The 26529-nt window shown below is 33.0% G+C and overlaps 1 protein-coding gene across 1 annotated transcript in view; it reads left to right on the plus strand.

Annotated features, from left to right (window-relative positions):
* Nucleotides 1–26529, plus strand: part of LOC127836268 (Na(+)/H(+) exchanger beta-like) — a 150231-nt gene that overhangs the window by 108029 nt on the left and 15673 nt on the right. The window contains exons 2-9 of the mRNA XM_052362768.1: nt 14974–15844; nt 16431–16476; nt 19677–19718; nt 20899–20973; nt 21339–21420; nt 22253–22280; nt 23044–23159; nt 26254–26329. Coding sequence (XP_052218728.1) covers nt 15400–15844; nt 16431–16476; nt 19677–19718; nt 20899–20973; nt 21339–21420; nt 22253–22280; nt 23044–23159; nt 26254–26329 — 910 coding nt within the window. The 5' untranslated portion in view covers nt 14974–15399. The remainder of the gene's footprint in view (nt 1–14973; nt 15845–16430; nt 16477–19676; nt 19719–20898; nt 20974–21338; nt 21421–22252; nt 22281–23043; nt 23160–26253; nt 26330–26529) is intronic.

The following is a 26529-nucleotide window of genomic DNA, read 5'->3' on the forward strand; positions in this document are numbered from 1 at the left end:
AATTGCATTAATGAAGCCCATTTTATTCTCTAGAACACATATATGATTTAATTAAACTTTCACATCGCATACTCACTGTCATATTAAACGGATTTTGGAAAATAACTGAAACAGAACCAACAAAGAAACAAAGAGACTCTCAAATTGCATCAGCAGGTAACACATCATAGGAATCACTTCAACGTCCTCTATATATTGCGAGCAACCAATTAAAAAAATATGTATAGGGGTAATATCAGACGGGTTGTACACATACATGAATATAAACACTAGGTTCCCGGTCTTGGAACGGCCAATATACAGTATTTGTATTTAAACCAAACATTATTGCAATGCAATATCTATAGTTATTTTTTTGTTACAAACCTTTCTAGATTTAGCATTCATATGCGTCTTATATAACATCGATGTTTGGTTGCATACGAAAAGCTCATAACTATGAAAAAAATATCGTGATTTATTTCACATTTCCTGAGAATGACCGGCACACGTAAGACATTTCAAGGATATTCAGGATAAACGGCTGTTTGAATGTCATTTGTTGACATACACGTTTTTTTTCTATTAATCTGGGTAATGAAAGGTGTGTATTTTATTAAGCTGTGGTATACTATAAATTACACTGCAATGGACGAATTCTGCATAACATATTGTTTTATTGATTGTTCCCCTCTTTTGCAATACGTATGCACGTATTTAAATACTTAAAACAATGCTAAATTGAAATTGCATTTCCGTTTTTTTTGCAGACACAAATATTCTATCTGTTATTCAGAATGATTTAAAGAGAGAGAGAGAGAGAATCAAAATACAGCTTATTAATACAATCATATATCAAACTATAATTATTTCATGATTTATGGGGGAAAACCACAGTCTTAATATTTTTGCGAGAAAATAATTTCCCTGAACAGCTATTTTATCGCGAAACGTGTTACAAATAACGGTTTCTTGGTATTCCTGCTACGTAATAGGTTTTATTTTATTACGACTTGTTATACAATTTTTATTAGGGATAATCACTTGGCCTCCTGTTGTCAGTTATTTATGCTTATATATAACATGTTTCGTAGCAGGCTCACTATTTAGCGTTTACATGTGTGAATAAGTTTTTATCTGTGATTATAAATTAGATATTAATTGGATTTTAAATATAAAACACATCCTTTTACAGGGAAATTAATCGAGTACGCTTTTGGAACGATTGATGTAAGCTTTTGTTTCAAGAATATTGTTATTTATTCATTCACTAGTATTCAGTGGCGTGTTCATTATGATAAATAGTTTGCACATGCTTTTTTATGTGCAGTTTTTAAACCAGGAAAAGTGTGTTATCTTAAGTGTGTCAAATTTAAAATACATTTGAATACAAATTGTGGAATCATCTGGTTACGGTTTATGTCTTATCGCACGACTTAGAGTTGCGGACGCGATCGATTGGAATTAACAAACGATATATCGACCTGCCTATCGGACTCAATTATATATGTGAACAACATATTTAAGCTTAAGCATGAGGTGATATAAAATATAGATTGGTAATGGATAAGGTTATATAGTATCACACAGTAAAAAAGCGCCCAACTTAATTGGATAAAGAATGACGATCATATAATCGGATGTTTGCTGTCACTTTATTGCGTTCGGCAAAGTTCAACGTGTTTCCTATGTGACACTTAACATCAAGTGAATAATCCGCGAATCTCAAGTAGAGGAACCAGCAGGTATGTTGGTGTTTTCGTAGTTAAGAGTTTATTAACAGTAGTCATTGTTTTATATACTTTCTAATCACGGGCAAACCCGACGATACAATAACGGTTTTAATACCGAAATAGAAATTTCTTCCGCAGCCGTTCGTTCTTTTGTCTGTCACGAATGTTGTCTGATCTTTATATCAAATATCAAATTCATTATTGTTGTAGAGTATTACTGATTGCACCATATGTTCAATGTATAACATATATTTTTGGTTGGATCTCTATCAAAACAAGTAAAACATACTTGAAAGGAAATGGCACTCGGATAGATGGCATTTTTGTTAAAGTCAACAATGTCTTTTTTCACGCACAGATGCGATATGCATGGTTGTCAGTGTGAAAGTGTTATCGTTCTAACCGCAGTACAATGTACGTAATGTTTCTAACGTGATAGGTTGGAATGAATGAACGACATATCGATTTCGCTAAAGGAGTGTAGTATACGTCTGCGAACAGGAGACTACAGATTGTAAAGCATTTGACCCAGAAAGGAAATCAAATTCAACATTGGAAGCGGATTAACATAACAACAATTCTGATAAAGTCATGGATGTGGGTAATTTGATAAGGAAATTCGTACGCTGTTCTTAAAGTGCTTAGCAATAGCTTACCACGAGGTTCAACAGTCTTCATCTTTTATATTCAGTTAACTGTTGATGCGTTTTTTAATATAAAAATACGGTGACGTCACATGTTACGCATATTTGTTCTTTTCATAAGGATTGAAATGCGTCTTCGTTCTGTTCTTAATTGTGCGTCAAAGGCACATCTTCCACTGGGACAACGTCCATGTGTCGTTTGTTTTGTGAACCATCCTGTTATCCACAAGTTCGTAACAATTTCGTACGCTTTCGTGTTATGCACAGTACACCATTTTTTTGTAATAAAATGTGTGATTTTCAAAGTGAACTTGTAATCGTTAAAATGTTCATGATTGCCACCTTATGAATACAAAACGGTTCAAGGAAAATATCTTACAGGCACATGCGGTCAATCTGTTTAATCATATCGCATCGAAAAACGTCGAGATATTGTTTAACATGGCAGTAATCTGTAAGGGGAACACAAAACCTGGTGTTCAGATAATGAGACCTGTGTGACTCCTATACCAACTCCCATAGCAAAATGTCAAAACGGCTAAGCATAGATCTTTTTTAATCTATAGACGTATTCGTAAGACCTTTTGCAATCTAGATACGTATTCGACTACGCAATGTTTAACGCCAACAAAGACAATAACCGCAGTTTAAATGTTTAAATAAACTGTTCGCGCGTTCATTCCTTATTGCCTCATACAATCAATTTCCGATCGTGTGAGATCGGTGATATTCTTCTCGAACGAATGAATTAATGAATAGTTTCAGTTAACACTTGCGCCCCGGAGGCATTATGGGAACATTCTGCCATTCGTAAAAACTATTTCATATAGACGCTAAATAAGCATAAATAAAACCAGACATCACAGAACACATTACATTTAGAAAGACAGACACATTGCGAAAGAAATATAACATATATACGGAAATATTTAAAGAAACTTATATAAAGAGGATAGTTATAAATTGTGTTGCGTTTAGCTATTTACATAGTCGATTTCAATATAAACCCCGTTGAGTATCATCGCCATGATAATGACATTAATACAAACTAGCTAAGTAGTTTACTAACGATCTGTTGGAATACCGAGTGCCGATATATTGGTCTTTATATCTGTAAAAGTAAATCATTCGATGATTCAAATGCAAAGTAAAATTTGGATACCGTGTTAAACGTAACGCTTGGGGCTAAACATGTTTATATCAAAGGGCTTTGTGGTTACAGAGACGGGCCAGTGCTAATAAATATATACACATACGTTCCGTTGATGTATATAGTCGTAATGTTAACAAGAGTACCGCGGTAACATTGAAGCTCAACGTTGATTTTAAGGACTACCAGTACATTATCGTTTTAACTTTTCAACAAGACACATTTAGTTAAATCTACGTGCAACAGTTTACGTGTTTTATTCGACTCTCCACTGGATGTAGACCGAAAAAACGGATGAATAATATATGCGTACTGCCTTAGGACCAAATAGCGATGCTATAAATGCCAACCTGGTAATTCTAAAGGTTAATGCAATTTGCATTCTTCTCGCAGTAGTAAAGGCTCTGAGCACGTTCCAATTGTTTAGAATGCGAATTCGCTCATCTCTGCAGGTAAACCAAGGTAACCTCTCATATCTCCAATTACTATACTAATCGATTTCTAACAAGTTGCAATTCTTATTGCGCGTACAGTGTTATTCATTGATACAACTTCTTTAGTATACATAGAGGCTCGTTCTGGAAATAACTTTTATATATAAACATGTTGGATGTTACTGAAAAACAAACATACGGATGCCTAACAGCTAGACATTAATATACTAATGTTTAAGATACAAGCGTAAGTAAATATATAAAATATAGAGCCTTAACAATATTTTTAACCGTAAATGTTTTATTTTCTCTTCGTGTTCCTGTAATTGGTATTATCTAGATTAATAAATAATATAATACAATAATAATACAATAATACTAGGTAGTGTGATCAATACAGTTAATGACTTAGCTTTGCACTTGTTATTTAACATTGTTGTTTTTACCACAGACACATTACAGGATATGCTTGTTTAAAGAAATATGCAACATAATTAGGAATGCAGAAATACACGTTAATAGTTAAAGACGATAAAGATATGTGTTTAAATATGTTTGAAGTACTGTGTTGATAATATTTACGTATTATGTTTACATTATTATCGTTGCTTATTAAGAAATATAGAACGCACAATGTTGTAGGCAGGCTAATAACCGTTGCAAAGATAAATGGCATATAGTATCCCTATCAAAATTGCAAAACTAGTGTTCATATCAAAAAAGATAAGTTTGTTCACGGTCCAATAAACAATTCTGTTTGTTCTAGTGCGTGGCTGTTAAAGCATGCGGATTTAAGTAACCGTTGTTGATGCCATATGCACAGTAACAAAATAGGACTAATTGAATTTATCGAAGTATGATTATAAATCGTTTAAAATAAAACGAAATAAAATAAAATGATTTTGAAACACATGCCTAACATTTACATATAGGTAGGTATCCACTACGTGTTTATGCAACACAAATGTTAACCCACTTGTATAAAAAGTGCCGTTTTGGCTTATCCGTTTTATTACAACCTAAGTCAGTTTAACAAGTGGGACCTACAGTTTTAATTGCCTTAATTGACTTAATTAATTGACAAAGCCTGATGTTCGTTAGTGGTCGACACCACAAGAACGGACAATGTGTTAACGTTATTGCTCTCTGAAGCGATCGTGTGCTATGTTTTACGATCGTTTTTGTATCTAACTTGTTCTGAGTACTAATCTGTAGTTTCACGAGAACAAGAACAACAGCCAAAAAGATCAAAGCATCATCTCGTTTCATATCTGCTTCTGTAACTAACCTTTCTCCAGAAATCAGAAAATGAGCCAATATACATTAAAATGACAGTATATTTTTAACTATGACTAAGTAATAAATGATAAAATGTTTTATCATCTCACAAAAAAGGTTTAACATAATACGCATATGCGATTTGAAATTTACTTAATACTTAATAAAACTCTTTTACGATAGTCACACTCCTGTATAAACTTACTTCGTAGTTTTATATTGTTTAAACTACCAGTAATGATAACAACTTAAACACAAGTCACAAGTCATTGCAATCGGCATGCATACCTCTCTTCGTAAGTGGCGTTGATGCCAATATGCGCATATCAGTTTGTATGCGATTGCAACCTCTAGTCATTGGAATAACCATTCTTGAGAGTTTGCTTTGAGGTTAGAATGACAACGGCATGTTTGCCTGCAGTACAAAGTTGTGATACTATGTTCCGGTAATTATTTAATTGGAGTTTGAGCAAAATCGGCTGTGACATAATCATACTCGCAAGAAGTATCTTTGTTGGACAGTGACGTGTTTTGTTATACGTTTTTCAAACAGCGAGTAAATGTGTTTTGCAAGAATTCGAACACGCAATAATAGTTTTTTTATTCAATTATTAACGTAAATTGGCCGGTTCATGTATATATACGTTGATGTTAACATACACACTTTTCGATAGCAACATTGTATACTTGTGTCAAATGTAAAAATAAAAATATTATGTTGTTGTTTTTTCATTTAACGATTTCATTTTGAACACAAAGTCCAGACATTTTCTTAAAGGTGTGTTTCTATAGTGTGCATTTTAAAAAATTATATGGACTTTTTTTCCCTTCAGAAAACCAATATAAATATCAATGCAATATGCCTTATTAATGTCTTAATTTTGATGAACTGACTTGACTCCACTGGTTAATTAATTCTCTCTGTGGTTTAATATGTATTGGATTATTGGATGCTTTCGAAAATACGGTTAACATATAAAGGCTTGCACGGTATGACCTGGTTAGTAGTGTTGCAAACATAATGATTTAGTTCAGTATCATACAAATGAGTGACCATGTAAATTGGATATCCTATTCATATATACACATCAATCCGTCACCTTGTTTTCAAAATACAATCGTTTTAGATAATTTATTGCATTGATGACTGTTCACAAATAGACACATCACAACTATAAGATCATCATTTGTCAAAAATGAATGGTTAATTTATCAACAGAAGATAAGAACCGATCGCTTTCTATACAGCGCTATGGGTTATTTGATTTCACGCTGCATATTTTACGTACATTTGTTTATCTTTTTGAACATCTGCAATTTGTTTTACGAAAATGGTATATCATCTTTGCACGCATTTCTCAGGAAAAAGCTCCATCTTATAAAAGTGAAATCGATCAATAATTTACTGTACTATTCCCTGCAGAAGATCATGTTTAAATCTTAAACGACAGAATAACAAAAATAAATCATGTATTATTGTACCTTTCTTCCCTACCAATATTATTTTAATTTTATACTATTCTTTAGTAATGTTTGTTGTAGGTCTTTAGAAACGCATTTATTGCTTAAATTGTAGAAAAGCTATAAATCAACCATAACATTTTTAAAGCTATAACTTCATATATAGTGTTTATAAATATTAAAGGTTTCAATACGCGTGGTTTAAAAATGCTTTTTATCTACGAATACATACACAGTAAAACTTAGATTTAAAATATTATAGAAACATTATTATCATTATAGCCACGAGATTCTTTTTATTACAACAAAAGAATTGTCAGAAACACACAACAGTACTAGACAAGACACACAAATACACAACACATACAAATGAATCAAACTGCTCAAAGCAAAAATGGACTTTGAAAATGACATCTAAAAACAATATTTCTGATGCTAATTATGTTCTCGATCTTAATTGAAATAGTTTGATTGAGGAGGAATCATTGTATCAGTTTTGGTAAACAAGCTCGGTGTCGGTGTCATGATCGAGTAGACTTATTTGATAAATACGTTGGTGTAAACTGTGTATATACGATTGCCGATAAATGAGGTATTTATGTATATTTTGACCGGTGGCTAGGTTACTGTACGATAAATGAGGTATCTATGTATATTTTGACCGGTGGCTAGGTTACTGTACGATAAATAAGGTATCTATGTATAGTTTGACCGGTGGCTAGGTTACTGTACGATAAATGAGGTATCTATGTATATTTTGACCGGTGGCTAGGTTACTGTACGATAAATGATATATCTATGTATATTTTGACCGGTGAGTAGGTTACTGTGAGATATCTATGTATATTTTGACCATATGCTAGGTTATCTATGTATATATTGACCGGTGGCTAGGTTATCTATGTATATTTTGACCGGTGGCTAGGTTATCTATGTATATTTTGGCCGGTGCCTAGGTTACTGTGAGTTATGTATGTATATTTTGACCGGTTGCTAGGTTATCTATGTATATTTTGACCGGTGGCTAGGTTACTGTGGGATATCTATGTATATTTTGAATGGTGGCTAGGTAACTGTGAGATATCTATGTATATTTTGACCGGTGGCTAGGTTACTGTGTATATTTTGACCAGTGGCTAGGTTACTGTTACTTGAATAAGTCTTAGACTGATGAAGTTGTGTCATTAAATGCTGCTCATATTTGTTTCCTTGTGTTGTAATGCTGCTCATATTTGTTTCCTTGTGTTGTATATGTACAGCGTTTTCAATGGATTAGGCTGAACATTCTCCAAAACAAGTAACTTGCGATGCCCTTTTTATCGACAATAACATGTCATACACATTCTTAGCATTTATGTGAATGTGTTATTTTGCTTATATAATCAATGTGAAAGAGATCCAAGGGGTAATCTATAATAATTCTAGCAATCGTTAATTAGTTTGATACGAAATAAGCATTTGTCAAGCATTGACAAAACACACACACACCCATCTTTGAAAAGATGCCTAACAAAATGTATACAAACATTACAACAAAGTGGATTATTGTATCTAATATAGTGTGGGGTTGACCAATTGAACTTTCAAACGATTCTTCTCCCTATATTCTTACTAAAATGAAATTGATTTGGATCGTTTCTAGTGTAACTAGCGTGAACTTACAAACGCTTCTTCACCGGATATTCTTACTAAAATGAAATTGATTTGGATCATTTCTAGTGTAACTAGCGTGAACTTACAAACGCTTTTTCTCCGTATATTCTTACTAAAATGAAATTGATTTTGATCATTTTTAGTGTAACTAGCGTGAATTTACAAACGCTTCTTCTCCCTATATTCGTACTAAAATGAAATTGATTTGGATCATTTTTAGTGTAACTAGCGTGAACTTACAAACGCTTCTTCTCCCTATATTCTTACTAAAATGAAATTGATTCGGATCATTTTTAGTGTAACTAGCCATGTGGACCGTGATACACGTCTTTTTGGCCTTAAATATTTCCAACAATCCGCTTCTTACAAAGTCACGCCTCTTATTCTAGTCCCTGCATACAACAACCCATCATTATTATATTTCTTGTTTAATATATTTTACATTTGCCCACAAAATACCATCTTTTCGAAATATGCTATATTATCGTGTTCGTAAAGCACCGCCATTTATTGTCTTAATATAATTCTAAGAAGAAAAAATATTTTATAACGTTTTCTTCTTTTGAATGATTCCTTATAAGATTTGTAGTGTGAATGATTTGTGTTCCACTTTAATGCTTTCTTGTATGTGAAATATTGTGATCAAGAGGGAACAAATGACTTTTAAACCACATTAACTCACTTTAATAAATCAAACGTTGAGATACCAGAAACGTATTAGGAGAGAAAAACTTGTTCTTATCCTGTAATTTTGATTTAAAAAAATCATCGTTCACTTTAAACTTCGAAAACGTGTTTCTAATCAGACACATGACATATGAACTTTTTATATTTGCCTAATACAACCCTGTCATTGTGTCATTTGCATAATCAATGAAAAACAAACCACTTCATATCAGAATGTATTTTCGGTTTTTGTTAGGAATAATAAAGTTATAGCATTACGTTAAATATATTTAACGTTGCGTAGCGTCAAATATATTAAACGATTGTTCGGTTGTTTCTTTCAAATGATTAAATTTGAAATACACTGTTTTTTCAATAGAAATAAATACTTTTTAAGCAAACATTCATTAAATTGTGTTTCCGTCTTGATACGCTGAATGCAAAGACTTTATGCTGAGTGAGTGGGCACTGAACCAGTTTTTGGACCTCTCGGTTTTGAGTTATTCTTTTAACTCAGATGTTGCAACAAGCAGCATCACACCACCCACTTTTGTAGACGCGATTGGTTATAATTAATACAAGCGTTATCGATCAGTCGTTAGAAGTATGTCTTTGTAATTAGGACATTGAGCTCATTTATCAATGGACGTGATCAGAAGATTGTGTTAGATGATAGCTGGCTAAATATCATCACATACTCTATATCAGAACAACAGAGATTTTCATAAAACATTGTAGTAGGTGATGTAATGGACTCTTTCTGATGCGTACAGTTAGTTATAAGAAGATTTCTTCCCTTTTGCAGTAAACTATATAATCTAGGTATTATAATTTCTCAATGGCATCAGCCCAATGCAGACAACGACATGTTTTACGATAGTAAATAACTTAGATTTGTATGTATGTCCATTTAAATAATTATTTCCAATTTGCGGCATTTTATACATACCAAAAAATCTCGGTCAAAAATTATCTCAACCAAGCCGAACACAAAAAGATTAGAACAAGTGTCTCGTAGAGAGCATGGTAGATAAACAACATACAAAACGGCTGTGAAAACTGTTTGATAAGGATCCATAACATGCAACACGGATGTACTGACTATGTATTCCAAGCGTTCTGGCAATGAAAAACGGCCGCGCTATTCGAGGTATTTCATATTGGTGCACTTTATTCCTTAGATGCATGAGTACCTACTTTCATATGAAGGTTATCCACCATATTAAACAGTGCAAGCATGTCAGCTTTTGATGCTTGTTCTTAAACGTAAATATGTAAGGTGCCTGCGTGAATTTAATTTAAAGACTTTGAGAATGTCTGGAAGTAGTTATGGACAAACTTTTACGACATAAGTCGAAATTCATACTTGAACTGTGTGATTGAACGTGTTGCCGTTTGATTGGAATCAGTGTTTTGTGGGTAGAGGTTTTATTAAAATTATTAAACGTATATTTTAATATAAATTAAGATAAAAAATAAGAAGAACATGTGTCGAAAAATGCGAAATTAGCCAGATATTTTATTCTGAAATCGAAAAAGGCTGTACAGTCGAATTCGCCAGCATGTATAGCATGCATGTATGATGTGAATCGAAATTTAGTTTAACGGTTCATTTTAAATTCCTGCAACGAAATATATTTATTCGACACACGAACACTTACTAAAAAGACGAATGCTTTGGTCATTGTTGGAAAATATGTACGCAATATCTTCGTCACAATTGGCTCGGGCGCTAATTTGCCTTTGCTGCATTTCATGAAAATCGTCTTCAATGTATAATTGTTCTTGCCTATTTTTTGTTTTAATATTGTAACATATTTTATCAATATATAAGAATTTAACACATATACAAAATCAAATAGTCTCGCTTCAAGTACCTGCTTGATATCAGTTATATCCGTGTATATCCGTGTATATATAGCTTTGTTGTTTTTTAGATAGAAGGAAATTGGCATTAGTGCTCGAAAGTCAACGATATTATTCTGGGTTTTAAGTCGCTGTTAATGCAAATGATTACAGAAGTATAAGTAAGCAGGTAAACAGTACAGGTGTCCATGAATATAACTTAAACACATTGTCTATGTTACAAAGTGGACAAAAAATTGCGAATAAGTTGTAGTTTAATTAAAAAAAAGAATGTTTAAAATATCTTGTATCGTGTACGAATAGTATAAATTCCTTGAAAAGCACAATATACTTGTTGATTCAATAGTTTTATGTTCGTAAGAACATTCATGTGTTAAATCAATCATTTGACATTCGTATGAACAGTCCGGACAACGCGTTTACTTCGATGCATTTAGTATGTATGTCAAATATATTGTTTTGTGCACATGTTGTTTGCGTTACTTGCTCGTGTCTTTCTATAAACAGATTCAGGTGAACCAATGGTATTATTAATATATCCGAACAAGTGTTTCGAGAAATGAGCCCCATGAATACCCAAAAACACTCCGTCAGATCCAATAAGCATATTATCATTTAACGTACATTTTGAAATATGTGTAACTATGACCAGAACACTTACATTCAAAACATGTTAAATATTTTTAAGAGCCAGTCAATGATGTATCAATGAAGCTTTAATTTCTCAAAAGGAAATATTTCTTTCTGTAACAATGTCATTAGTTATTATATTTATACGCAATACTTGAAACATGTTCCAACACGCAATATACATCAATATTGTTACTACCAGTTTGCTACTCGTTCGATAATAATAGTGTTTATATTCATAATAATAAGTATACACATTGTGCTCATAAGCCTTGATTTCTGACGGTTCTCATTTTGATGCACGCGTTTCACAAAATAATCTTAGCTCTTTATTTTGGAAAGCCAAACCGAAAGGGTCAGTTATTTATTTTAGGATTTTCATTCCCTTGTATTTACGAAAGACAAATACTATAATAGGATGGATGCATATTAGTTGTAAGCGACTTTATCTCCTTCTTATATATATAATTTCTTGTTTACAGTCCCATGTATAATTTGTGTTACTAACGTATAAAATGACAGATTTACGGAAATATCATGCTTACGGCTTTACAACATATTAATAAAGTTGATGTCAATTGCAAATACTCTCGAGACACTTTTAAATCGATTTTATAGTTTACGAAATGAAATTCACAATATTAAATCAATTATGATAGTTTAAACTACCGATTATATATACAACAATACAACCTGTAACATTTGTTCGAAAGCTATCATTAAGATTCCGAAATTGGTTTCGCAGTCATTAAATTGTCTATGAGAAATATATCTTCCTTTGACATTACGTTTATTGTTAAGAAACGTCAAAAGACAATATTGTCTGGTTTTCCTTAATTTAGAATCATGTTCTTCGCGCAGGCCATTCTACTTTTATTGGAAGTGCAACCTTTAATAACATGCTTTCTTATCATTAGATTGGTTTGAATATCATACATTATGTAAGATGGCTTTATGCATAACGGAATGTGATGATCGTGGTGTTTGAGTTATTTAATGTCATTTGTCTTAAGATAATGCTATTTTGAATGTTCAACGTGTTCAAGTAGGTGGTGGCCTCGTCGAGAACGGTTAAGCTTCAGAGATGCTATTTGCTCAGGATTAAAATCATTTATTAAATATCCAATAATTACTTGATCCCTGTTGAATATCACCATTACTTAAGACATGACAATTTATGAAATATTTTTCAGGCAATAAATTCCTTATATCTGCAATGCTATTTGGAAGGGATTGTAGTTATATGTCATGTCTATTCTCGCGTTATTGTGCAAGAGGCATACTACGGCGTAGTGTTGTTGCAATCTGTTGGAATTCATTAAGCGGATATCGATCTCGAAATCGGACTGAAGTATGTTTCTTCCTGTGAACAAGATATTTAACTCGTTCATCAGAGTCCATGGAATTAGATCCTGCAAAACGGTAGATGTTTCAGCCTCACCAAACAGAATAAAAGAAACGTGCTAAACACCTCGAATTAGGAATTACGCTTAGAATATTTTGGATAAAATTATTAACGGTTGTATTTTAATTTTGTTTCTATAAAGCCACACTTTATTGATCCGTTCCGAATTGTGACATTATTGGCTATCACAATGTAGGAGCCGATTCTGATGTCGGTGTTGTGTGTTGTTTAGTATTAAAGTGCCTTTTTAAAAGCGTTATGGGATTACTATTTATTGATTTTTCAGATTATTATATGATGTTCGCTAATGATGGATGATAGTGAAACTTCGTGTTGTGTTTGTTTGTGTGATATGATTTTAATGAAAACACAGATGAAACTTCATCTGCAACACAACGAGCAAAATATTATATCTTACAAGAATTGTTATTTAACTGCGTATGATAACTTAAAAAATGTTTTATATGGACATCCTAATTCGAGGTGAGAATTTAAATTATTGTTATAACACATATTGTTACGTAATTGAACGTTTACAACTTTGAAATGGCAGACATTTACAATATTTACAAAAATTACTTGTAATTTTTAAAACCTGTTGTTTCTGTCTCATTTTTAAGAGGGTCTATCGAATGATCCCATGAAACGGACTCGAGAGCGTTTCAAATATGCCTACGCAGTTGAGCTAAAATATGAACTTGAATTGACATTTAATAGTTCATGAATAAAAAATTAAAAATATTTTACTGTTATGTTCAATATATCTTGTTTTGTTGGTAATTGCAACTCAATATGTAATTGTAAATGGAGAGGTATGCCTTAACTAACATAACACCTTTTTGTTGGTAAAGAAAGGGTGATCAACTGAGACTCGTAGTTACTTTATCATCAACACTTGCACATTAATATCTTGTTAAGATACCAAAATGTATTTGAACTGTCTTTGACCAACATTAACATAATAAGGGTTTTTATTCCTTGATTCAACCATCTAATATGACTTAAGCGGTTGAACGATCGTTTTTAATTTATATGGAGCGAATATTTATATCGTTAGTAAATGCCCGTAAAATGAGCATGCTTATAATGAAGACTTAGATTGCCTTTACGTTTTATTGGTAATATCCTTTTTATCAATCGTATTGAAAATGTATGGCATGCAGGTCCAATGAACGCCGAAAAATTGAATTTGTTCCATACAGTATGAAAAGAATACTAATGTTGTTGTGAATTTGTTCAAATATGTACGAAAGCTTCAGTTATTATGTGATACATCATGCGTTGTTGGTTCCGTTTAAGTATACAATAATGCGGGCTTAAAAGAAAAAATATTTCGGTATATATTTGATGAAAAATTGATGCTCAAAATGGATTTTTTAAAACGTAAGTAAACACCGAATCACTTATTACATGTTGTGAAGCGTGTTTTATCACGAAAGCATGCAACTTTAAATAAAATACACCATCAGGTGTCACATGACGCCTAATCGACAACAACACGCGTAAATTATTTCGCGAAAACTATTATGTATTAGCCTAGTATATGTTATTACTAGGTGATTAAAGTTTAAGAACACATATTTTGTTTCTATATGTATTAATACGAATCATATTATTGTAATACTTAGCTGTACTTATGTTTACTTTCTTATTGTATGAACAGCCCTGGTTTCGACAAATGTATCCGTCTTATATATAAAAGGTCGCCGTTGCGTAGTGGATATGGTGTTCGCCTCGCGATCAGGAGGTTATGGGTCGATCCCCACTCTGGGAGCGTTAGTTAGATCTCCCCCATAGAGACCAAGTACTGGTTCTAGTCCCATGAAACGGACTCGAGAACGTTTCAAATATGCCTTCGCAATCGAGCTAAAATATGAACTTGAATTGAGTTTTTTTGCGCCCGTTATCATCACTCACTTATTGCCATCGAAATATACTAATTATATCTCGTGTTAAAGTGTCAACTCGAGTTTCAGTCGCAGTTTCATATTTTTGCGGTAGAATAAATCCTCATGTGATTTGATAATTGATTCGTGTGATGTAACATGATATTACTAATCAGTATCTGTTCCAGGTGGAATATACTGAAGTGGGGGAAACCAACAGTCTCGTGTCAACGTGTCTTTGTAGTGTCTCTTGAGACCGATTTTGATTACTGAGGGAACATTTAAAAATGTTCAACGGCACGGAGAAGCGGTTGTTCGTACACATATACCCGTTATATTTGGACAGTTGATATTAAATTTTTACAGAAAAAGTTGTTTTCTTCTTAATAAAACAGTATGTGCTTTAATGCATCATATTGTATTACCCAAACATCTGAAGTTATCAGCGAACACTGCATTAAGAGAAAAACAGTCCCTTGTTCGGACAGATATATCTTTCTATAAGAATGAAATTTATTAATGACATCTTTTTGGGAGCAACAATCCAATCTTATATTCTGCAGACGGTCTGCTTTTATAAAAATTACATAAATGGATTTATGCACTGAAGCAAGATGGGTGAACTATCAAGACAATGTTTTCTATTGATATTCATTGCGTGCTTATGCATGTGCGTAGACAGGGTGTTGTTATTTAAATTGCCTGTCAAAAACGATGCTGGTGGAATAGAACTAGTCCCAGACGATAATGAAACAGACGGCATTTATCGAGTTACGAATGGAGACCAATTTGCGACTCGTGCTTTCAAACCTCGGGGATTACAACAAAGGGCGATTCAGGTCAGCCAACCAAAGCAAGGTTTAACCTTATCAGATGGCGCCACATATACTTTGGCCCATACTTCACATAGCACGACACATCCAGAAAACAGCTCCGAAGAAGAACACCCACCTGAGGAACACAGCGAAAAAATGCATGTCGCTAGTTGGAACTTTGAAAAGGTTAAAGGTCCCTTGGTCATTGCAGTTTTTCTTTTAGCCGCTGGGATAGCTAAACTCGGTAAGTTTGCCTTTATAATTAATAAACACATAATTGTATTTAAATTTAGGTAAGGTCGGACAAATTCTTTACTGAAATTGAACGAACATTCAGTGATCAAAACATTAAGTTTTATGTCATGTGTATGAAAGTAATGTTGTACTAATTATAATATTGGACACGTTTTTTTCTTCAAAAAAGCTTTTTTTTTATATTTGCTATCAAATGTCTATATCGGACTTCATGATACCGTGTAAATAACACACTTTCGTCTTACATTAAAACATTATCAGAAGACGAATAGAAGACACATTGTAAATATATTCGAATGTATAACATGGGGATACATTAAAGCGTTAAAAACACAAATGAAGTTTATTTAGTAAGGTTCCTTATGAGAAAATCAAATTTACATCCAATATGATATTCGTCTTATTCCATCTATTTTGTAGATACAACTCAAATTTAACAAGAACATGAATACAATAGATAATATAATATGACGTCGCGATGTGCAATATCAACATCATTATAGTTCGAACATTCCAAGTTTCCTATATTGGTCAATTTGTATTGTTTTGTTTATTCACTGATCTCTTCTTTACAGGTTTTCATCATGCAAATTTCTTGTCCTCAAAAGTTCCAGAATCATGGTACGTAGATAATTCTTTGTGTGATGTACGCAAGTAATTTGAACTATGTAAACGTAAGTTCTTCTGCTGTACTGACATTACGTGACCTGTTACATTGTAATGAATTACGATATAAGACATTATATCCATGTTGAAACTTTATGAGGGTAAAATCCCACAACAGAGTTTGGGTATTATTAAATAGTTTTCTTTGAACGGAATGGCATGACAAAAAAAGGTTAAAACTATTTGATTTTGTTTTTCTGCTGTATAGGTTCCTAACGTAAATATGTAAAACGTGTGGTTGCTTTGTGTAAGTAGTGTTTGTAAATGTTTTTTTCTTTTCTTTAACACAATGACATGTGAACATTGAAAGGTTATTTGTAATGCGCTCTCAAAAGTTTGAAGTATACTTACCATAAACACATCTATATGTGTATGTATGAATCTTCAACAACACGTGTTAATACACCTGCCGCCTATCGTGACGAATCGACCGTCCCCTAACTGATTGAAAGTCAAATTAAATTTACATTACATTTGTGGCCAAACTGTTCCTTTGCAGGTTCAGATACCACTAATATTGTCCATAGTAAACTATGTCATATATATGGTCCATTTTAAATAAGATCGTCGCAGCCGCCATTTGTTATGGTATGCTATGATGCTGTTTTTATGATTCTCAAACATGAAACTTCGATGAGAATGAATAAAAAAGATTTGACTTGATGTACAATCATTTTAAAAGCGGTGTAAAACACATTGAACACGAAGTAAATGATATAGTGACTATACAACTAAAATCTAAGGAAAACACACTGAGGCGAGAGTTTCCTATTTGTTACAAGACATGCAACTTGAAAAATCAAAGACGAAATCTAGTTATATACAGCTTGTTTAGCTGTTTCTCATCATTGAAAATCTATAAGGGTAACATAAAAATAAGTGATTTGTAAATTGTTTTCAACGGATGACGTTATTTGCAGTTTGTGCAAAAGATTGTTTTCAAATTAAAGAATCTGATTGAATATGTTTAAGCAGTTGATGATTTCTATAGGGTTGATGTTGTATTTAAACTAGAAATGGCGCGGCAGAGGCCGACGTGTATCCCCACGCCGAATGTTTGACACAGGGGGCACTCCAGGGTTGGTAATGGGGCCATGAATGGTTGAGATTGACCGTATTGTCAAAAGAGATGTTCAGTATTAATTGGAAGTGAATCGGTGTAGAAATGAAGTAGTTAATGTAAAATAACATAAAACAATATATGTATTGGTTAGAAACACAATGCACCCTCATGCGCCGCTTTGATTTATTCAAAATGTTACCATTTGGCACTTACCTTTGACCTTTTACCTTTGACCTTGTAGGATAACCTTGACCTTGACCTTTCACCTTTCAAAATGTGCAGCTCCATGAGGTTCACATGCATGCAAATATCAAGTTACTATCTTCAATATTGCAAATGTTATGGCCAATGCACCATGCCGTGGCATAAAAATCAGTGAAAATCTCTGACCATGCCTCACCCCAACCCCCATGACTTTTGACCCAGGGTTCAGATCAAAATTCCAAATAGTGCAGGATCACACATATGTTCATAGTTACCTTGTGTGTAAGTTTCATGGTTCTAGTGCTTATAGTGTAGGAGGAGATAGTGGCCAGGACGGACGGACAGACGGACGGACGGACAGACGGACGGACAGACGGCGGAGATAACCAAAATATCCCCACGTTTTTCAAAAAGCGTAGGGATAAAAAGTATCGCTTAAACACTATTATATCTAATGATAATACATACATATTCAAAACTATATGCCGTATTGTTGAGTGAAACACAATATGGTTTTATGGTTAAATTATACAGTAAAACTTAACACCAGAAAAGCATAACGTTTGCATTTATTCAAATTATTTTTTGGATTCCGACCGTTCAGACGCAGATTACTTTCAGTTAACATACTTTTCAACTCGTAATGAAAAATAAAGTCATACATTTACAAAAATGAGTTCAGGATTAATTAACGGATTGATACGTGAAATATATGACAATATTTTGGTTGTTTGCAATTGATTTGTCAAAACAAAATGGTCTTTATCATATGTAACTACATGTATATCATAACAGTAAATTAAGATTTTTTTTACGGTTCTTATGGATTCTTTCAAGTAATTACTTACTCACGAGATACGCACAATGAAGGACATCGATTGCTTTCTCCGTCTTATTCACGACACACGTGTTAGTCATAACTCTTACCCTTGTATCATAGTTAACCTGACTCTCCTTTTTTAGCCATAATTATCTAAACATATAACATGAACATTTCAATTATGGGAAATACAACTTTAAAGCTTTCGGACTAAAAATAGTATAGACCTTGTTTTCGTAAATTGGTGCTTGAGGGGGATCATACATAAAAGGTACCAATTGGCATGAAAATGGTAAAGTTTAGTACTGAAGTTTCACAAATTTAAAGACAAAATGTATGTTCGTGAGCAGGCGAACACACTAAACGATATTCTATGTATATGAGAATCACAACAAAATAATACAAACAGGCTTAAAAAGGAGAAAGCCCGTTACCAAAATAAGGCTTAGTAGTATGGGAAGAAAATTTGAATATAATGTGACATACTTATATGGACAGCAGCCCGATCGACGATTATTGGGTTCCAGGTGCTTGATAAAAATAAATTAATTAAAGATACTGAAAATGTCAAACAAACAAAAACAAATAGAAACTAGGGATTTCTCGAACTATGCACACAAAAAATCACATCTGACACTTTTTGTATTTGAACGATATTTCCACTTTCCTATCAAATTAAAAAAAGGATAATGTTCAATCTGTGCTAAAATATGGAACCTTTTGTCCAAACCTCAATTTTGGAGGAGATGACGATAATAATAACGAATTATATATTATTGTATAAGTTGATGGTATTCGAAAAATTAAAAAATTTACACAAATTTAAGGCATAGCATGCTTTTTGAACTAATTGTTATTGAATATAGTGTAGTTCGTTCTTCGTTTATTTGCAACATATGTATTGCCATATTGTTTGCCCTGACACAAGGACTGATGTGCTATACTTGCAAAAATAAACAGACGTGTACGGACGTATTTGCTTTTAAACACGGTTGCCTTAGGCGCTAGACGGAAACTGACAATATTGAATAGCTGCAAATTCCAATCAAGATTTCCTGTCTTTTACAGCTTATTGATCATCCTGGGGACAATCGTCGGCGCAATCATATTGTGAGTACTCTTTAATAACATGAATGAAAATAAAGCCAATGTTGTCGTTGAACATTTATTTACCGGATTGTCCATTGCCGAGTAGCATTCAATATCTTGGACGTCTGGGCGCTTTACAAGGATTTTGTCATAGTCTTTGTGACGGATATTGATGTCTATGTTGTTGTTTTGAATTGCAAAACAATTTGATCTGCGCACGAACACGGATAACAGAAAATATGTTTTATTTACTGTGGATTGGACACGAGTGTGTGCCCATATGTTCATTACTAAATGTATTGTTATAATTTGAATTTCCATCTGTTGCTGTACTATATACAATTTGTATCTACGATAATTCTTTAAAATCCTTTAACATGTTGGCAATAAGATACCGTCAACAATCGTTTAATTGTCTCTTTCTGATGCTTCGTGTAATTAATGTGTGACCGGATTTGTATAAGTGTATTTTGGTTTTATTGAATAAATTAGGAAGTTAATTTATAGAGTTACTATACTGCATCTTGAACTGTTCCACTTTGTATTACACAATTAATAACGGTCACCGTGTCGTAATGGATATTGTGTCCGTCTAGCGACCGGGAGGTCACAGGTTCGATCGCCACTGTGGCACCATTCTTTAGATCTTCTCTTAATACAACAAGTACTGGTTTTAGTCCAAGGAAATGGACTCGAGAGCGTTTCAAATAAGCCCTTGGCGTTCTATGCAATCAAGCTAAAATATATAGGTTTATTGTAATTACGATTGCCTAACGCATATCATTATCTTTATCTTAATGAGTTCCACAGTTTCTACATCCAACCTTTTATTTAATATTTTACTTACTCGGCAGGGCGCATACATGCTATGTATAAACAGTATTTATGAAACAATGTGTAGTTGGTGTTTCTTAAAACTGTATATTCACTAAACAAAATAATTTTAATATATTAAAAAGAATCCTTTTGAATTAAAAAAGATTTATTTCTCTAAACAATTCTAGTTTGTGTAATTTCAAATTATTGATACTGATTTAAATGCAATCGTATCTCAATCAATTATCCACAGAAAAGCCTTTTTTGAACATGTTGAAACTCTAATGTGGTACAGAAAATGTGATTGATAATACAACTTAACGAGTACATAGTTTGTTTTTCCTTCCGATCTGAAGATGTATAAAATATCGTCTTGCACTTGCAGCTTGGCAATTCCACCGAATGACCAGTTCAGACCAAACATGAGCTCCGATCTTTTCTTCCTCTACCTTTTACCACCGTGAGTAATCTTCCTTATTAATTATGCCGGATTAGTAGAGATTATATATATATATTTAATATATAATATATATATATATATCTTCTGACATTTAACCACATAACATAACACAGGCATATATATATAAATAAAATGCTAATAGAAAGCACATTATAATAACATATACTTACTTATAAAAACATATGTTTATATTTTATTAAATACCCTGGTTATCAGTTTCAAATTGTAAATAAAGATCTCAACAATTTTAGCACAATGGTCAAAATATACGCAACCCAAACATAATTTCATATATAGTTCTTATTATTGGCATGATGCGAACATATTACATACGGATTATATTTTTTGAAATTTGTTTATTGTAGGATTATACTCGAGTCAGCCTTCAGTCTACACGACCGTACGTTTTATGATAACTTTGGAACGGTCCTTATTTATGCAGTTCTGGTAAGTAAATATGTACACTTTGCTGGTAGTTTTTTGTTTGGGGAATGAAAGATTTGTCATATAGCTTACCATTGACGCTGATAACAAGTTTCTTAAGGATACAGTTTAACAATTTCATTTAAAGCATATAAACACATCTGCAGAAAATCACTATATCAAAATTAAAACTAACGATTTAGCGAAATTCAAGTTTAAACCGTGTAGATATTTAAGAGGTGCAATATTAACTGCTGCTGAAAGCGGTTGTAAACAAATTTTCTCAGATTTAATCATGACATATAATCGCCAAGGGTTCATATGATGGAATTCGCTAGTCAAAGACCATGTCTTTTTTATTAAATAAATAATGACACAAAAGCCATGTTGTTTGCCAAGATAGGTTGTCAGCCTCTGGTGGATTGGCACACAATACGCAACATAATTCCTAGCATGATGTATGTCTTATTTATAGCGGACTCAAGCAGAGCCATTTTGTTCTTACATGAAGAAAATATGAATTCCAGACGAATTATTTGGACAGAAATTTGTTTATATTCTTGTCTCCAGTGAACTATCACGACACATGTTTTCCTTGTATATGTATAAAATTACTACACGAACGCCCTGTATTTTATAATAATGGAAGAAAGTAATGCTATTATAAATAGTTTTTTTTATATATTGCACTTGAACTTCAAATACATTATTTGCACTGATATATTAAACAACGTTTGTTTTTAAAGATTCTGTTTGTTGATTTGGAGACATATGATTCCATAAAATATTATAACTGAACTGGCATTTTGGAGCAATGCACGTTTAAGTATCAAAACTAATGCAAGTGTTGTTTCAGGGAACAGTTCTCAATTGCTTCATGATCGGTAAGCAAACTTTAAGTATTACAAGAATGATTTGTTACCTCCATACTAAGGTATTATTTGTTAAAATCGAAATATAGGTATATATGCGTATTTTATCGGCTATGCTTACACTCCATGTTTCAAATATGACGTTTCAATATTATGGTAATATTTTCGACTTTAAAATAGTAACTCTCAAAGAAATCAAAACGAACCAAAAGTATGTTAGCTTTGTACGAGAATATAACATTCAATATATTCAGTTGACTTAATTATTGAAATCATTTTCGAGACCCATACTTCTGTAACGTTTGTGTTGTAGGGGTACGAACCACATCTGTAACATAATCGAATGTTTAGTCAATAAGCGTATTCTATTTTATCATACTTCCGCATTGAAATCTGCCTAACACTCATTTTAATACCAAGTTGTAATATATATTTTAAAGACAAAAAGCAACACAAACAGCAAAAAACATTCTTTACAAATATTAAGAGTGCGTGCTCATGACGTCATTATTTACATGTCAAACGACAAAAGTCATATTCTTTCCACTTAAACTGCAGCTTATTAGCGATTGTTTAATTATTTCTTTGAAATCGAGGACGTAGAGGTATGATAAACAGAAAAACAGGTTTCTGAATGATTTTTATGTGATATATCAGGCTCGGCACGAACAAAATTACGGCTCGGCAAGCCTCGCTGTTATATTTTTTAAGCCTTTCTTGATGTATTTCAAAATGATCAGGCAGAAATCGTTTATTCTCTATATCCCATATCAAGGTCCTTCACTCTTTGCGGTCTACAAGTTTGGGATCATGGGGGCTGGATTTCCGGAAGTTCAGCTGGTCCATTGCCTCGTGTTCAGCGCCGTCATCGTCGCCGTGGATCCTGTTGCCGTAAGAACTCCAATATGTTCACTTTAATCTGCCATTAAGTTTTACACTAATGTAAAAGTATTTTAGTTTTCGGTAGTCTAATTTTGACGGTATTCGCAATTCAAACATTTTAAGGACATAAAGCTGATCGTTATTTCTTTACAAACAAGACTACACAATGACAACACGACACAATCTGTTTATTGCATTGGTTCAATAGTCAGTTATTTCTGATTTGTAATTTAAATGAAATCAAATATGAGTTATTTTTAGTCCAGTGTACGATTTATACCATGAGCGCAATATACACATGAATGTATACGTTTAAGATAAACATGTACTCAGATTATATGGATGTTTGCTTTGTATGTTTATGAAAATGCAGAACTGTAAATATTAAATGTTCATCCGCAAGCCTAGCCTTTTCTACGCAATTTGAGACACCTGTGAACTCTTTTGATATACAAAGTCAACAACCATATATTTTAAATATAAGGAACTTGGTTGTCCATAATGTGGTATTTAAGTCATTATAATTTACATAATTATATGGGCAAGACATATTCAAAAAATCACGTTACAAATACTAAAAGCTTTTCTGATAGAAAGGCTTGAGTTCGTGTTCGTTTGCTACGTTTTAAGGAAAGTAATCTGAATAAAGTTAAAATCCTTTTTGAAAAACAGAAACATCAGAATGGATTTATTGAAAATCACGGAACACATGATAGTGGCAGATACTTGGTAGTTGACACGTTTGCGTGAAAACATAATTAAACATCAACAATCCATGTTAACAAGTAGTTGGCTACTTAAAGTTATTCATTTTATGGAAATGCAGATACTTTCCCTGAAACAAAAAACATTCCGAATTTCGTGGTAACAAGCTCGACGGAATGAGCCTAGTGATAAACGTTCTGGAATTACAGACTTGTAGCATTGTAGTGATAAACCTTCTGGAATTACCGACTTGTAGCCTTGTAGTGATAAACCTTCTGGAATAACCGACTTGTAGCCTTGTAGTGATAAACGTTCTGGATTTACCGACTTGTAGCCTTGTAGTGATAAACCTTCTGGAATTACCGACGTGTAGCCTTGTAGTGATAAACCTTCTGAAATTACCGACTTGTAGCCTTGTAGTGATAAACGTTCTGGAATTACCGACTTGTAGCCTTATAGTGATAAACCTTCTGGAATTACCGACTTGTAGCCTTGTAGTGATAAACCTTCTGGAATTACCGAATTGTAGCCTTGTAGTGATAAACCTTCTGGAATTACCGACGTGTAGCCGAATTGTGTCGCAATAGAAAAACCACGAAATTAAACGTGTAATTCATAGTTATGTCTGGAAACTTTACCGTTATTGTTTGGCATTCGTTCGCTGTAATGGACCAATAATATAATTTAGTTAATCAATAGATGCTAAAAAGGAGTAAGTGCTGTTTCACAAAGTAACTTCCTTTGCAAAGGGACAATTTAATTTAGAAGTGCGCCCTTATTGCTATGTTTATCGTCAGGAAATAGAATTCACGGGAAATGGTGCGATTCAAACTATATACACCAAGTCGAAATTGTATTAAAAATTGACGGAGTGTGCAGAAAACAACATATCGTAGATATGATTAGTGCGCGCCGACTTGTACGAATTACCGATTTTACCCAATAATTATACGTTATTAACAATGCAAATGAACAAACCGTATGATTACTTGGCTGAAAGCCAGTCTGCTTGACAACGATAAGTCACGTTCATTTGCTAAGTTATATCGCGGACATACTTGACCACAGATACGTGTGTGTGTTTTAACCGCAAAACAGTAGCAACAATATCAACACAAGCATAAAAACAACGACAAAACAAAAGTGCAAAGCAACATCAGCAGCATCATAACAACAACGACGAAAAAACAACACTGCAGCATTAAGTGCATTAGAGCATTTTAATAAAAAAAATTAAATTTGCCAATAGATACAAAAATTTCTCGCGTTTTTAACAATTTAATTGTTGCAGAAATATCAGACCATTAAACTGAAAAATTACCTATTGACCAATAGTATGTTAAAAGAAATAGAATAATTGCGGACATTTATAGTTAAAGATAAAATATGACAAATAAAAACAATATGAGTCGAAAGATCATAACGATTTAGCGTATAAAATATAATGGACCGAATCCACATTAACATTTTCCAGGTTTGGTGAAGATTCGCTCACGAGAAACGTTATTGTTTCGGTTACTTTAACCATTATGAAACATACACGTGCTGTTGTTACCTTTGTGCTTTAAATATTCGTCCAAAGCAGATTCAATGCATTCTGTGCGTTCACTATGTGACGATTTTATCATTTATTTTAAGAGAAATTTGTTATGTATAAGAACATTCATATTTATGTTCATCTTGAATATGGTTCGTTTTACGGTTAAAATTTATTTAGTAATAATGCTCGATTATATGATAAATGTCGCCATTGTTCTGATAAATGGTGTACTTGATGTGTACCCTTACAAAGCGACAATACGTAATCCTGTCGTCAACGTTAACGCCCATCTATGCCCATAAAGCGTGTTTAGGAAACTGGTAAGCAATAACGTTTTTTACATTTGTCGGCAGGTAAACGTTAACAATCTGAAAACGGTGTTTTACATGTTATAATATACACTGACTGGCGACTCGTTTTCCATTGATTTAGAAGGAAAATGAGTTTGCATTTCTATCCACTTTAACCATGTCACGCGATTTGAACAAAATATGTGTTGATTAGTAAGCAACATACCATTGGCAGCGCCTATATTATGTCAAAATATTTCCGGAAAATCAAATTCAATGTTCAGTAAAATTCACGTGTTTGAACGTGCGATCTAGGAAACATTTGAAATTAAAAGCGTTTCAGCATTATTTGGCGCAGTCAACCCCCTTTGGAATGAAATGCAGAATAATGTATAGATTTATGGCATTATAAAAAATCATTAACTGTTAATTATTCTTTATTGCGATAAAACACAACGGTGTGTCGTACCACAGCTTGTAATCAAATTTCTCGGGTTATCGCAATAACCAACACTTAGTCGGAAATTATTTTCAATTGTAATATGACATTTTTCCCCATTCCCGACAGGTGCTTGCTATATTCCAAGAGGTCGGTGTGAACAACACGCTTTATTTCTTAGTATTCGGCGAATCTCTGCTCAATGGTAAGAAATAAATGTCATTGTATTTGTACAAGAACCTGTATTTCGATCGTTATTTCCCTCTATTATACACATAACAAAAATATATTTTGCGGTAAACCAATAATTTAGCAATACAAAAAAGGCTTTTTATGGACTGTATGAATAATCGTAGCAAACAGAAACAGTCCTTTTCTGTACTGCCTTTTTTTAACTCGAACCAA

Source organism: Dreissena polymorpha, chromosome 6 (assembly GCF_020536995.1).
Source record: "Dreissena polymorpha isolate Duluth1 chromosome 6, UMN_Dpol_1.0, whole genome shotgun sequence".
In the NCBI taxonomy this organism is placed as follows: Eukaryota; Metazoa; Mollusca; class Bivalvia; order Myida; family Dreissenidae; genus Dreissena; species Dreissena polymorpha.